Source organism: Lactuca serriola, chromosome 9 (assembly GCF_051521515.1).
Source record: "Lactuca serriola cultivar US96UC23 chromosome 9, Lser_US96UC23_V15, whole genome shotgun sequence".
NCBI classification, from domain to species: Eukaryota; Viridiplantae; Streptophyta; class Magnoliopsida; order Asterales; family Asteraceae; genus Lactuca; species Lactuca serriola.
Genome location: NC_136416.1, coordinates 215242484 through 215258083, shown reverse-complemented (window position 1 = coordinate 215258083; position 15600 = coordinate 215242484). Strand labels below are relative to the sequence as shown.

Genomic DNA, 15600 nt, shown 5'->3' with positions numbered 1-15600 from the left:
ACCACATCAAGCATATTAGCCACTCGAGGCTACAACTCTGTGGGTCCGTGCACCCATACTCTGTGAACCCTCAGGTTCTAACTCTGTAAACAAGCATAGCATAAATCACATAGAAGAATGCAGTGCAACACATAACATACATAGCATACAAATACTCTATCATATAACTCTGGTTACCTACCCAAGGTAAAGTATAGTGAGAAGACTCACCTCGCGTGTCTCGATATCTCACAACCCTGGGAATCCCTCGTGCCCGATTCTCCGAGCTCTAATCCTCCTATAACATTATATGTCCCTATTTAACACTTTATATCTCTAATGTTGACTATCCCTAAGAAGTCAACACAGGTCCACTCTGGTCAACGGTCAACGGTCAACTTTGACCGGACTCGGCGAGCGCTAGGGCGACTCGGCGAGTCTAGACGTCCTCCCCAATTCTCTAAGATTCCCTTTCTACACATCGAGTGTCTCCCCTGACTCGACGAGCTCCTCCTGGAAGAATCACGGGGCCACCCCGACTCAACTCGCCGAGTCTGAAGAACAACTCGGCGAGTCCAAGTTCGACTTAGACCACCTGTTAACCCTCTCTAACTCGCCTTGACTCACCGATCCAACCCATAACCCGGACAGGACCATTCTAAGGCAATCTTCAAGCTACTCGCCGAGTCTGTTCATCAGACTCGGCGAGTCCATGCCATGCAACCGCTCAAACTGCTTTCTAAGGTCAGATCTGCTCCGACAATTCATAGGTCTGGCCTTCCTAGACTGGTTCATCACGTAAAGTCCTTATTTCGGTGCTCATAATACACCCCATGACTCATAATTGACGTTTTGACCTAAGGCATAAGGATTCCAATCCAAAACCTCCATTGATTCCCGAAAAACTCAGACATGAGACACTCTGGACTTCCAAGGGTCCCCATATAGGGTTCCAATCGTTAGGGGGACTAAGGAAACACTTGATCTAGCCACAAAAGGGTTCAATAAACCCTAAATCCATATACACATCAACATAGAAGGGAACAATTCGAAAATATTACCTGAATAACGTTGCTCTGTGTCCCCAACCCTCAGAATATGGCTTCTCCTGTTGTTCCCTTAACCAAGCCTCCTCCTCCTTGCGAAATAACACTTCTAAGATCAATAATGGTCTTCTACCTTGCTCCAGATGCTCACAATCGAATTAGGGTTTCACTCAAAGGACTAGGGTGAACAATGACGGCCATAAGGCCCCTTATATATGTCCCAAACCTGGGAAGTTTGGGTTTTGCTAAACAGCGCGGACTCGCCGAGTCCATATCCGGACTCGCCGAGTCCAGTCGCGAACCCGCGACTAGATCCGCGATCCTACTCGGCGAGTCTGAGCTCCAACTCGCCGAGTCCCCTCTTAAAACACCCAAAATCATAAATATAACAATACCTGGAATTCCGGGCTGTTACAGTTTGATGGAGTTTTGTGCTTTGTCTTCCAATATGTCTTGGCATCATAACATGAATTACAAGTTTTAAGAGTATTACCACACCCAAACCCTTTCCACCTAATGAAACATAAATTATATTATATATATTTCTATAAAGAAACTGCACAAAGTAGAAAACAATTTCCCTGGGACAAATTCCAATTTCAATTGGCTCAGCCTAATTTTTAATCTTGATTGTTAACCGACATTCCATACACAATCGGATGTTGCCTTAAGTTGGAGTCGAGTACTTGGTGAGTTAAGCCAACCCCTTGGCTGAGGCTCACTCGTTGCTTCTTCATAACAGGTGAACCACGGTCAGAGTCTGGGTTTAAGGGCTCATGTTCATCGTGGCAGGGGCTGGGGTTGGGGCAGAGTTTTTGATGATGGATGGAGGAGGTGGAGTGATAGGGTCAGTTTGGTTTTTGGATTCTTGACAGTTGTCGTCTGATAGGACTTCACTCAGCTTCTGTTGCTCTTTAATGATCTTCTTTAGGTACTTCCCTTGGGCTTCTATTCGTAATTGAAGCTGTCTTTGGACCTATACACTTTCATCATATATGTAAGCTACTTTCATCATGCAGTCGCTTTTGCACCTCCATTTGCAGCTTCAGTGCTTCTATAATCTACATTCCAATGCACAAACATATTTCACAAAATAAATTTCTAATTTTATTAAATCATGTAAATATATATAATTTTATCATTATAAAAAAATGGGTTATAAGAAATGTATATCAACAATCCTTCAAGAATTCTCAATAATTTCGTTCCATCAGACAATACAAAACAAACAAGACTTACGATGATCCATCCAAGATGGAAAACATGTCACTCGCTTCTTTCTGGTCAAAAACTTTTCCTTGCATTACCAATTTCACCAAAATAATCAATCAGCAGTCACAACATTTCTTTTTTTGGGCTAAATGCAATAAACAAATGGCACCCTACTTATATATATATATATATATATATATATATATATATATATATATATATATATCTTCAAATTTAGATTTCAGTATTTTGAATTACATAATAAAGATTAAAATACAGAATACCTTCATAAGAGGAATCAGGAAGGTACTTTGCCAGCCTATATTTCTGCAAGTGGCTCTTGACATGATATCTCCTACATGTTGAAAAATGAGCACCCATTTCACTGCAACAACATACAATAATACAAACATCAACCCCCACCAAGCTCCTTATTTTTCTTTTTTAATTTAAAAATAAATAAATAAAAAGGATACCTGCAAAGGGCAACATGGGGTATTGTTAAGCAACATCATTCAGGATTGAGAGAGGCACATGGATTGTTTGAATCATGATACCAAATTCTTAGCTTTACAGTGCAAGGCAACTCAGCAGCAGTTGTGGCAGTAAGTGATGCAGACAGTTGAGACTGTATTCGACCAAGCATAGGGACAGGCTGTCCTACTCCTACTCCTTTGTTTGCTATCGACTCATTCACTGCCACTGGACCACCATTTTGATCAGAAGAGGATTGTGGCCTTCTTGAATCGAGTCTTGTGGTTGAAGGAAAGGAGAAGAGAGGCAAGGGCATTAATGGTATTTTTGCTGCTAAACTTAAACGGTCTATGCCATGCATATTGCCCATATATACAGCAGGAGGGGGATAATCTGCTATATATGGGTGTTCCATGTCTTTATGCTGACCATATATGGATGTAATCATGTAAATCACAGCTTTGAAAAAAAAATAAGATGAAGTCCAGAAGACCAGAAGTTTGAAAAATAGAAGCTTAAGCAAGTAAATAAACTATCATACCTTAAACCACGATCTACAATACGCCCCAACTCAATAGCAGATTCTCCAGGACGACTTGAATCGAACGAAGGATCCGCCATAGGTGAGAAGTCAGTGTAGATTGCAAGTGTCCCTTCATTAGGTTTGTCTCGATAAGGTTGTACTAGTTGTCCTGTGACAAATCCCATAACTCGAGTCTGTCCAAGCTGGATCTCTGATGAACCATCTTCTCTACAATATGAAAAGCTCATCGTTCGTCAACAAACTGTTTATTTTTAGCCAAGGGAATACGAAATCAAGTGATGAGTATGGGATTTCTTACCTTCTGAAGATGATAGATAGTTTTCTATAATCGAAAGGACGCCTACCGTCAACTCTAAGGTCAGATCGTAATGCAGACTCGATGAATTTCTTCTCATTCACCGACACTGTTACACTAGGGTTTATAAGGGAGAAGACTGATGAAGGAGTTGAAATCAATGAGAGACCGAAAGCATACATACCTACTTGCCTGTAGACGGAGTAGTTGTTTCTGGTTGTTGCAGACGCAGGTGATGGTGGTTTTTCGTCTCTTCACTTTGAGTCGAGGAGAGGGTTTTGGGAGGGTTTGGACCCAAATCGATGTATATCTAGGCCTCCATGGTTGACTTACTGAAGATGGTGAAGCGGATCGGAGAAGATGGAGAAGGAGGGAGAGGGGAGAATCGATTGCGGAGAGCCGGAGATGAAAGAAGAAGGAGGGTTTTGGGGATTTCGTTTCCCCCGTATCTACTAAACACGCTTTTCTTTAAAATTATAAAATTATAAAGCGACACTTATAGCGGCGCGCATTTTTAGATAAAGTGCCCTCCGTGTTTTTAATTTTTTTACATTAGACACTAATTTAAGGGCACACAATAATGCGTGACCTAAATCCGTAAATTTTTTGAAGAGATGACTCTTTTTTAATGTCACTCTCTTTTGCGTAACATAAATCAATGAGTGTCGTGGTTTGCGCGTCGTTAAAGGGTCTTTTTCTTGTAGGAAACGATTTGGAGCAGATGTTACATCATGAAAGTTGTTTTTATGGTGAGAAGAAATGAAAATATGATTATGTATCCAGTTTCCTGCATGTGTTTCTATAAGAAACAGAAAAGTTATAGAATACAAGATTGTAGATGTGGTAAAATCTTATTAAAATTGATGTATTTAAAAAAAATCAGTCAAATGTATGCACAATTAAAAAAGCTGCTAGCAGAACATGTATGTAACTAATAATAAAGTACAACAATTTCATAATAGAACTCATAATCATATAAATAACTTCCACAACTATTTATTATACATGCTATTTACTTTTAATATCAAATAAAAGAAAAACTTTTATCATTGAAAATCAACAAATGTTTTGCAAATATTTAATTAGTCGACATCGAATTATGAATATTGTATTTCCATTTTATCCGTTGTTTCCACGGGTTTAAACCTAGTGGTATAGTAAACACAAGTAGTTGGAGATATAAGTCCATCAGGCGTACACTCTCTAATCCTTGGACAAACACCATAAGGAATTGACACCATTGCCTCTGTTCTCCTCAAACCCTGATCCAAATCTCCCCCTGATGGACATCTGTAACATAAATTCCCAATTGGAATCGAATGGTATTCCCCCAATCCAGTACTATTCACATCTATAATCATATTATCCAAAACCATAGACTTCAATATCTCACTTATTTGCTGACGCGTGCAATCAGTTTTATCCAACCTATTTTTAACAAAAAAAAAACTCATATACTCCATCAGCACTTGCAACCTTTAGCCTACGAATGATCTTTAGGGAAAGGCTTTTAAGATCATTAATGAAGACTTGATCAAGTTCCCCATTCGCATACCATGAACCACCTGTGATCTCTTTTGATGGCTCAAACTCACCTGCAATATATTGTTTTCTGCCCTTCAATTGGACATGAGCAACTTCTTTTATTAGACTAGAGGATTGGAGGTTCTTGACACACTTGTTGAAAATGGGATATGGTAAACTTGATTCTTGCTTTAACTCTGTTACCAATTCAGTACTATGCGATCTGATTCGACTAGATCACCACTTACTTTTGGTCATTGTGTAATATTTTAAATGGTTATTGTGTAAAATTTCATAAATAGTAAACGGTAAATTGGTAGAGGGTAAAAGATATAAAGTCAATTGAATGTCTTTTACCCTTTATTATTTTGTAAACGGATCCTCCTTTACCTAAATGGATTTTTTTTACCAATTTATGTCTTTTACCTTTAAATTATAATATTTCAAATGGTTATTGTGTAAAATTTCACAAATGATCCTTAAACAAGTTTTACAAAATAGCATAAATAGTTCTGATCCAAAATTCTTTCAACTTAATGGATTAATTTAATGGACATTAACGGTAAGGACCATTTGTGTGCAAAGTTTGCTTTGTAGAGACCATCTCAAGGAAAAAAAAATTCATAAGGACTATTTCAGGAAAAAACTATAAAACTAAAGGACCATTTGTGTAATTTACTCAATATTTGAAGTGTGTTTGAACTTCTTGTATAGAATATAGCATCTCAACCACCAGCTCCTGACAATTCAAAACCATTCGTATTTAACAAGTCACAAAGAGTCATTTTGCGTTACTATCTTGGTTTTTTTTTTCAACCCCCATAGATGCCAGTGTCACACCTTTAAGTATCAGTTAAAGTATAACATAGTTATACCTTTATATACACATAAACCAACCCTTAAATAATACAGTTAACACCAAAAGGCTTATAACCAACCAGCATTAGGTTGAATGGAATGTGAGTCAAGAGGTTGATGGTCAACTGTTCTGAAAAGAAAAAATAAAAAAGATGTTCGTTTCGAGAATATTCAAAAGCAGCATGCAGTAAAAAATTTAAAGAACTTTAAAAAACTTAAAAAAGAAAATAAAAAACAAACATCTCTTCTATATCCAACAGTCTGAGGTACAAACATTACAAAGATGTGTATAATCCCTTCATGTTCATGAGACAGCTAAGACCAAAAGTTTTTGCCTTCATTGTTGTGGAGGCGGCCCTCCTGCAGCCGCCGGAACACCACCTTGTCCTGGTGGTGGCATTGCGGACGGATGAGACTGTGGAGGGTATTGTTGATACGGTCCCGGAACTGGTGGTGGTGGTCCATAACCATACGGTGGCGGTGGATAATACTGCTGATAATATCGTCCACCACCACCACCTTGAGGAGGAGGCGGTGGTGGCGGATATGCAGCATACTGTGGACCACCACCACTTGAAGCACGATTTATATTTTCACCCGACCCACTACCCCCACTCCCATCTTGACTCCGAATCACCGCCCCCATCCTCTGAGGATCCATGGAAGGGTAAAACGCCCGTCCATGGTGGTCCGATGGCGGCGGGATGTTAAAATAATGCATCGGCGGAGGTGGCATTTGGTGGTCCTGACCGGGCGGTTGTATCTGCGATACAACCGCACGGGGTACCAGCCCGGCATGATCCACATGTCGGGCTTCATTGGGGACCGCTTCACCACTGTCTAGTTTCGGTGCTTGTGGTCGGCCCCACATGAGTTTTAACCGGAGGCCTTTGATGACAAGTTTGTTTGAAAGTTCATTAGCCGCGTTTTCAGCTCCTTCGCGTGTGGTGTACGTGATAAACGCGCATGCACGTTGCGAGACAATTTTGACAGATTCGATTTCACCGTGTGTGTAGAAACTGTCCCGGAGGTCTTGTTCGGTGACTCTTGCATCGAGGCCGCCAATGTATAGTGTTCGAATGCTTTCGTCTTCTGGGGGTTCGAGCGACGGCATTTCACCCGCTTTGTTTAGTAGTTTTAATGCAACCGGATCGTTAACTCTGTAATCATAATTAAAAAAAAAATGTTATATGACAAACAGGACAGGACATAACAACAGGTTGTACTGCGTCTGGCATGGATAGTCTGATATATATATCAGTGGGATAAAAACTACAATGTCGAATAAGATTATAATAGGAAATTAAGTTATAAAAAATTGGAAAAATAAAATAGTGACATACCCATAGTAACGATCTTTGATATTCTGCTGAGATAACTCGCCAGTTTCAGGCATCTCATGTCTGTAAGGGCATTCAGCACCTCTTGTACATTCACCTCGAATAAAGAAACTGCAAATATGTGCTCGGTTTCTCTTATAATATGGTGTTGTCCTTTGCAGTTTCAAAATAGTATCACTTGGCCTTTCTTTCCCATACGAAGACTCATAATCCAAACCCGCTCTAGCCTGTTTTAATTAGTTCAGAATAAAACAAATTTACCTTTTTAATAAAACAAAAAAAGAAGAAAGGGTACTTAATGAGTAAATAAACGAAACAAGGCCTAAAGCTCCTTCATGAAAACAAAATAAAGAAGATTGGACCAAAATTAAACAATTACTAGCAAACAAAAAAAAAAGATTTAAAGCTTAGTGAAAAAAGGAAGGCAAAGCTCAAAATACAAGAAATAGCAATGTACTTTCATTCATTTGTGTACTATATATCAAACACACTTTTTTTTTTCTATCTATTACATCGTTGTACTTTCAATATCTTTTCTTATTAGCACATTGTACTTTCAGTTTTTTTCTTATTGGAAAAGGTTTAGAACATTATACTTTGAAGAAACTACCAAATTATAGCAATGTTCTAGTCAGTTTTTTTCTTAATTAAAACATTATACTTAAAAAATTACCGATATAGAGCAGTGGAAATTGCTTTGTATTTAAATAACATTGCTATAATTGGGTAGAGATTTCAGAGGGCAATGTGGTAATAAGAAAAAAATGAAAGCATGATGATATAATAAACAAATCAATGCAAGTACATTGCTATTTCATGCATTTAACCTAAAAAGAAAATGTTGCATTGCATCTTTCATGGGACTTGATATAAATGGAAAGTATGCATTATTTAGGGGCAAATAGAGTATATAAATTGGAAAGTTACGTACCCTACGATCATGTTCTTCTGCAAAGTATTCCCTATTCACATCACTCTTTGGAATCGAATCATTTGAGTTGATACTTAGTGCAGTATCGCGAACTTGAACTGGCAAACCGTATTCAAGATCTAATAGACACACTTGACAAACATTTTTTAATTTGCTACAAGTTTGACAAATCTCACTTTTCTTGTATCTTGCATCCCTACCAGGTCTCCATCTGAAGACTGTGAAGGGTCTTGTGCAGATTTTGCATTCTTTATCATAATTTGCTTTTGTCTGCATGTATTGTAATGTTATTTAATGAAGAAATTGAGAAATGTATGCATCAAAATTAGAAGATAGAACAAGTGTTAGGAGATTACCATTCGAATGTAAGGATTGTCACCTAGGCATGATTCACATATGATTGGGAAGTCAGAGCGTTCCCAGCCATCAGCTTCAACATCTCTTAATATTCTATGTGCCATTTGTTCTGTATAATGCAAAAAAATAATCTTGTTAATAAATGTTCACAGTTGAAAATAAGCTAAAATCACTCTCTTTGCATATTTCACTGGCTGTTTTTAACTTTAGTAAAGATATAATGATCCACTAACACCGAACCTACAAGTAAAATTACTCTATAGAGTGAACGATAATGAAAGGACTAAGACTTACAGAAGAAACAGGGCTTAAACTGCTTAACCACAACTAAACCAACAAAAATGTCGAATTTTAAACGCAAAAACGAAAAGGAAACCAATAAGAAATATTAGGGTTTCTAAAAAACTGTTGTATATTTTATCTAAACCACGAAATCATACCAAAGAGACGAGTAAGATTATAGATTCACGAGAACAGAACCAAAAAAAATCAACCGAGACCTGCCCAAAATTTAATCTAACAATTGTATAAAGCCAAATCCAAGAAATATTTCGCCCTTCACTCGACGTCCTCAGTCATTTACATAAAAAAAAATAGAAATTATACAAATGAAGGTATATATGAGGAGTTATTACCTGATTCTAGTTGGGGCGATGTTGATGAAGAAACTACGGATGCAATAGGATTACGGGTTTCTCCCTCGAATCCGTATCCGCGGAGATCGTTTAAAGATTTTTCGTATGCACAAAGTAGCAGGAGTGCAGGACTTCTTATATAGCTATGACACAGTTACCACGACAAAGTAGTTAATTTTGGATTTAAATAAAAATATTATATATATTCAGTAAATTAAAGAGAAAATGAGACAAAATTGTAAAGAGAAAATGAGACAAAATTGCAAAAATAGTAGTATGTATTTTTTTTTTTTGGGTTTTGGTTCAAACCATGAGTTGTTTTTTATTGGTGGTCCTTTTGAACTAGTTTGTTTGTAGTTTTAGTCCCTGTCCAAACTAAAATGACTGTTATACCCTTAATGAATTTAGTTTTCATTTCTCTTTTACTTTTTAAAATTGTTATTATCAATAAATATAAAAGTGGGCCCACTTCTCTCTCTCTCTCTCTCTCTCTCTCTCTCCCCCTCTCTCTACCTTTATACTCATCTCTTAAAATACCGACCCTTTTTGCTGCTGCGTTTTCGACTTACACTCGACAGGAATGACATAGGGGAAGAAGGAGGAGTTGGTGGTGATCGAAATCAGTGGCTGGCGATGGTTGGAGTCCTCACAATGGCAGCGACCAAGGTGGGAGCGGGTGGTTCGCTAAAGGCTTTACAGATCGCTAGGAGGGAAGCCGATCTCCGGCCACCCCTATGGTTTAATCTCCAATCGGCAGCCACAGATCAAAGGAGCAAAGCAGTTTCAGTGAGGTAACTAGGCAGTTGTTTAAGGAAGAACTTTCAAGGTCGGTGATCTTCTTAGTCTCATTCAACTCATCACTGGCGACTTCATATGCAGGGAAGAGGAATAGCAGAAACGGCGATCGCTTTCGCCGTCATTAATGGTGAGAGGGGTTGTTTTTGTCTTGTAACACAAGCGATGAAGGAGGGGGGTTCTTCACCTTCGTGGGTTAGTTGAACAATCGAAGGTGATGGCTGACAACGGTGGTGGTGAGGGGCTGAAGATTATGGTGGAAATAAGGCTGCTCCGGTGCTCTTCTCTGATACATTCCTCTTTTTTTGTTAGCTATGGATGTGGGGTAGTGCTCGAAGTGATCGTAGGGTGTTTGGGGGTGATTAATCAACAGGAAAGAAAATGAGGGAGGAAGGGAGTTGCAGAGGTGGTGGCGGTTTGTCTTATGGTGGCGATTTGCAACAGAGTGGAAGAGGAGGTGATCTCGTCGTCTGATGTGGTAAGGGAGGTTGCTCCAGCAACTCCCTCGTGGTTCTTCTTTCTGTTCCGGTGGCACACCCATATAGGGGAAGCAACAACAGCAAAATGGGGTGTTTGGGTGAGGGAATCAAGGGGGGGGGAGAGAGAGAGAGAGAGAGAGAGAGAGAGAGAGAGAGAGAGAGAGAGAGAGAGAGAGATAAGTGGGCCCAAGTTAGTTATTTATTTTCTTTTTTCTTTAAATTAAATAGAAAAAATATAAAAAATATATCAGAAAGGGCATTTTTAGTCTTTTCAGTTTTCCGAGGGACCAAAATTACAAGCAAACTAGCTCAAAAGGACCACCAATCAAAAAAACTCGTGGTTTGAACCAAAACCCTAAAAAAATGCATACCACAGAGACCATTTTTGCAAATTTGTCAGAAAATGATTATGAATATGGATGAAAATGGGGTTCACCGTCCCATTCGTGCCTAAGTTGCTTTCCATCGTAATCTCCAATAGATGCGTTCTCTCCTTTTTATATTTTGGGTTTCTTTCCGGATCTATTATCATAACAAATTCAACGTATGTAAAAAAAAAAAATTCAAGTTCAATAAGCTTTCAAAACTAGAAACCATAATTAATTTATGTTTATATCAATCATAAAGTTGAATAAATCTCTAAACGAGAAGTGATGATTTAATATACTGACCATCGAAGAAAGCGACTATTGACGAACTCTTGAAATTGAGAACATAATTTAATAAACGATTCTATCTCGATGATATTATACAAATCAATACGTGTTTAGTTGACTTAATTCAAATTCAATAAATTATTAATATATATATATATATATATATATATATATATATATATATTAAATTTCTATTAAGATCAATAACTTTTTTAAGATAGTAGGATCAAATTTTCAACCCTTAAATTAAATAGGTGCACAATTAAAATAATAATCGCATAACACATGATCAATGCTAAAAACTAATTAGATGATAAAAAATGAAGACTTTATATTTAGAAACATGTATGGACAAACTCGACACCAACGTGAACAAGAACGACATGAGGTGGTACTGGTGGGTGAGGTAGTAAGGTAAAGACGATGATTAGTATGTGGTCTTTTTGAGTAACAAGGAGTGAATAATTGAGTTTTTGATTGAATAGGGTACGCCGTATCCGTAAGTTATTATTCATAAATAAATATTATTATTTTTTTAAAATATAATATATATTCATGGGTTGACAAATTGACCCACAAACCCAAGCACATAAACCAACACGGCCCATAAAATAATTTGGTTGACAGATAAAAAATCACAACCCAAACCTATTTATTTTTCATGTCGAGTTACACCCATATGTGTAGCATCTATGTGTTCTTGTTGAAAAAATACATAAGAAAAAGGTTCTTTAATTTTCTATTTCAATTTAATTCTCTATTAGGGTGTGTTTAAGTGAGCTTTTTACTTCAAATGTATTTTTCATAAAAGACCTTGTTGATTTATTATTTTTGCCAAAAAAAAGTTTTTAAAATATTTTTGGAATAGTTTTTAGCTTTTTACTTTTTTAAAAACCCAAAAGTCATAAAAAAAAAAACAATATTTTATGACTTTTAAAAATGATATGTTTTCTTCTTAAAAATACTTATATAATTCCTAAACATTTTATTAAACTTTTTGATTTAAAAAAAAAAACAAAACAAAACAAAAGTAATTTTAAAAGTGACCCAAACCCTCGTAAATCGGCTTTAACGGTGAAATGGTTATAAATTAGCTTAAGTGGGAGCTTATTATCAACCAACAAGTTTTTGGAGCATTCAAGTCATAGTCAAACACCACGGCCTCTACTATCACAAGTCACAAATCTACACCAAGAAAAGACACAATGATGCCACTTTCTCTTTGCTTCTCTCCTCTCACACTCCATACCCAACAACTTCATCATTCTAGAATCAAAATCCCTCTTTTCAGGTCCAACATTGCAATTAAGTCTACAATTCCCATCTCTCAAAACCCTAAACAACATCTTTCAAGATCAAGAATCCGTAGGATCCGATCATGTCAAACAAATCCCGGAGAATCATCTCCTGTGACTCTTTCTCCAGCAAACGACAGATGGGAAACTGTGTTGTCGAATTTAGCAAGCTTGTATCCTGTATATGTGACGGTAGGAGGTGTAGTTGCGTGTTTAAAGCCTTCAACTTTTTCATGGTTTGTAGAAAGAGCTCCAAATTCTTATAGCTTTTCACTTGGGTTTATTATGCTTGCTATGGGTCTCACTTTGGAGTTCAAAGATTTGGTCAATCTGTTCAAGGAAAGGCCTCTTTCTGTAAGTTCTCTTGGAATCTTGAAATGTTTATTAGGCTTCTTGGATCATTTTGACTATTTTCTAATTTCAAAATTAATGTGGGTTCTTCTAGTAATTCGAGGAGACTATTGATGCTAATTTTGCAATAAAGTTCATAACAAGTTTTGAATCGGAAAGTCAACATGATGACATTTAACAGTCAAAGTTCGTCTCTTTTGTGGATTGGAAGAATTATATTGGAATTTATATAGCTGCGCATGCTTTTTTTGCACATTTTGAGTTGGACTTAGAAATCTGTAAGGTTATTTGGAATATATACATGACACATTTGTATCAATTTTTAGATTTGAAACATTTGAGGATAAACTTAAATAGTCAAAGTTCATTTCTTTTTATGGAATGAACGGATTATAAGGCAATTTATGTAATTGGGTATGCCATCTTTTTAGACTTTTAAGTTTATCTTGAAAAATATAAAAGGTGCTCAGACTTGTCTCAAGATTCAATCCATGTGGACGATTACAATACATAATTGCACGGTTTTGTCGATTTTTATGATATTATACAACATTTTAATCCTTTGTTCTAGCAATTAAGTGACATGGGTAGTTTGGTAATTTGTAGATACTCTTTGGATGTGCTTGTCAGTACACAATTATGCCAGCTTTTGGATTCATAATAAGCAGATTGTTGGGGCTCTCACCATCTCTTTCAGTTGGTCTAATATTGCTTTCTTGTTGTCCAGGAGGCACTGCCTCTAATGTGGTAAATGTTTGGATTAATAGTTTTACAATTATTATTTTTGTTTATAAAAAAACACGTTCATTTATCTTCATGTGTAATAGTGTTACAGGTGACCTTGATTGCTCAAGGAGACGTACCATTGTCTATAGTAATGACAGTATGTAGCACTCTTGGAGCAGTGTTTCTTACTCCTCTTTTGACAATGTTTTTGGCTGGAACTTATGTTCATGTTGATGCTGTCAAACTTTCAATCAGCACAATGCAGGTTAGCTTACAATTCTTCGTATATTCATGTTGATCTCAAAATTTATAGGGTGAAATACAGAGAAACACTTGTACTTTCACCATTTTAGTAAAACAATCTCCATGATTTACTCTATAGGTTGTAGTTGCACCTGTTCTTGTGGGGTCTTATTTGCAGAGTACCTTTCCAAAGGCAGTGAAAACTGCACTGCCTTTTGCACCACTACTAGCTGTATTGACCTCATCACTACTGGCTTGCAGGTATCTTTATTTATTTATTTATTTTATTTTGCTTACAACATGCGTACATTTAATAAATGTAATGATTATATTTTGTTTTCTTTTCACACTCATAGTGTATTATCTGAAAACATCGGTCGTCTGAAATCATCAATGGTTCTGACATCATTATCATCTGAAACCTCTCCCCTTCTTTATGCTCGTTCCTTTTTGTCAAGTGAAATGGGAATGGTTGTTCTTTCGGTGCTCTTACTTCATTTTGCAGGCTTCTTTGTAGGGTAAGTAAGACTTGCACTTTTTCCATCACTTTTGTTTGAATATATGATATGTGCAAAAAGTATTTGAGAAAATGAAAGGGAATATAAATGAGGAAAATTTTGTAAAAAGTTTGGACTTACCTGACTTTCTCTATTAACTCTTTTTTTTTTTGTTTTTTTTGTTTTTTTTGTTTTGGTATGAAATTGGCTTGTAGTTTTGGTAATTGTGGATGTGTCTATTTGTAGGTATATAGCAGCAACCCTAGTGGGATTTAAAGAGAGAGAAAGACGTGCTGTATCCATTGAGGTAATTTTTGAAGGTTTTAATAGGTCAAATATTTGTTATGCTAAATACATGTAAAATTACTTTAGGAAAATACTAATTATTAAAATAAATGTAAAATTACATAACGATCCTTTAATTTATCTTCTTCTAATTCATCATGTTGCTATAGTTACTTTGCAAAACGGACATTCAAATGTGCCCTTTAGCCTATCTAGGATATTGTTCTTTCCCGTGATGATATGATATGTAACCTTCTGTGATCTCCCGAAACTACCCTTAAGAATTACATGTGTTGAGACTAGAGAGGCGAAAGTGAAAAGACTATTCTACCCTTGTGCCATGAGTCGCTAAATAATGTTGTTTTTGCCAACTTTTTTGTTGCAGGTTGGAATGCAGAATTCATCATTGGGTGTGGTGTTAGCAGCATCACATTTCAGCTCGCCTATGGTTGCATTACCACCAGCAGTTTCTGCTGTGGTAATGAATATAATGGGTAGCAGCTTGGGTTTCTTTTGGAGATTTGTTGATCCTTCTGATTCAGAATCTAGCTCCAAAGATGTGTTCTTGTGATTTTTTTGAATGCTTATTAGCAATTTGTAGGGTTAGTCATTTGTGATCAAAAGGGTCATTATTACAGTTCTTTTTGGAAATGCAAGTAAAAGACTGTGTACGAAGACTTCCATTCTTGTTTTGTTGAGCTTGTACAGAGCTTGAATGTATTGGGATGAAGTCATGGGGTGGGGTCAAGTTGTTTGGAGGATCGCATATTATTTATGAAATATGGAATAATGTTTTATTCATAAATCAAAGTCAAAATATATAATTTTATAACTAGGATGATAGGTTATGGGTATAAAGTTTATTATTTATAATCAACTTTTGTTATATTTAATATTATTAAAGAAAATATTTCAATTTCTTTTCAAAACATGACAACTTTTATAAGAAAATTTAAATTTCTTTTCACAACATAACAAACTATTTTTTTTTAAGATTATAAATAATTTAAAAGATATATAAATATTGATCACATATAGTACAAAAATACAAACATTTATGAACTTTAATATATTTTAT

General features: G+C 36.4%; 2 protein-coding genes and 1 pseudogene across 2 annotated transcripts; 1 reads left to right on the top strand and 2 right to left on the bottom strand.

The window, feature by feature from the left end:
• Positions 1–4647: 4647 nt before the first annotated feature.
• LOC145076546 (uncharacterized) lies at positions 4648–6018 on the bottom strand (annotated as a pseudogene).
• Positions 6019–6160: 142 nt separating this feature from the next.
• LOC145073755 (zinc finger CCCH domain-containing protein 40-like) lies at positions 6161–9334 on the bottom strand. Its single transcript, XM_079020253.1, has 5 exons — positions 9196–9334; positions 8560–8669; positions 8204–8473; positions 7276–7499; positions 6161–7092 (listed from the first exon to the last, which is right to left on the bottom strand). The coding sequence occupies exons 2-5, from the start codon at positions 8662–8664 to the stop codon at positions 6270–6272; spliced, it is 1422 nt and encodes a 473-aa protein (XP_078876379.1). The 5' UTR covers positions 8665–8669; positions 9196–9334; the 3' UTR covers positions 6161–6269.
• Positions 9335–12255: 2921 nt separating this feature from the next.
• LOC145075187 (putative sodium/metabolite cotransporter BASS1, chloroplastic) lies at positions 12256–15395 on the top strand. The gene is made up of 7 exons (XM_079021489.1): positions 12256–12774; positions 13378–13518; positions 13607–13762; positions 13880–14001; positions 14097–14258; positions 14484–14544; positions 14908–15395. The coding sequence occupies exons 1-7, from the start codon at positions 12331–12333 to the stop codon at positions 15091–15093; spliced, it is 1272 nt and encodes a 423-aa protein (XP_078877615.1). The 5' UTR covers positions 12256–12330; the 3' UTR covers positions 15094–15395.
• Positions 15396–15600: the final 205 nt, after the last annotated feature.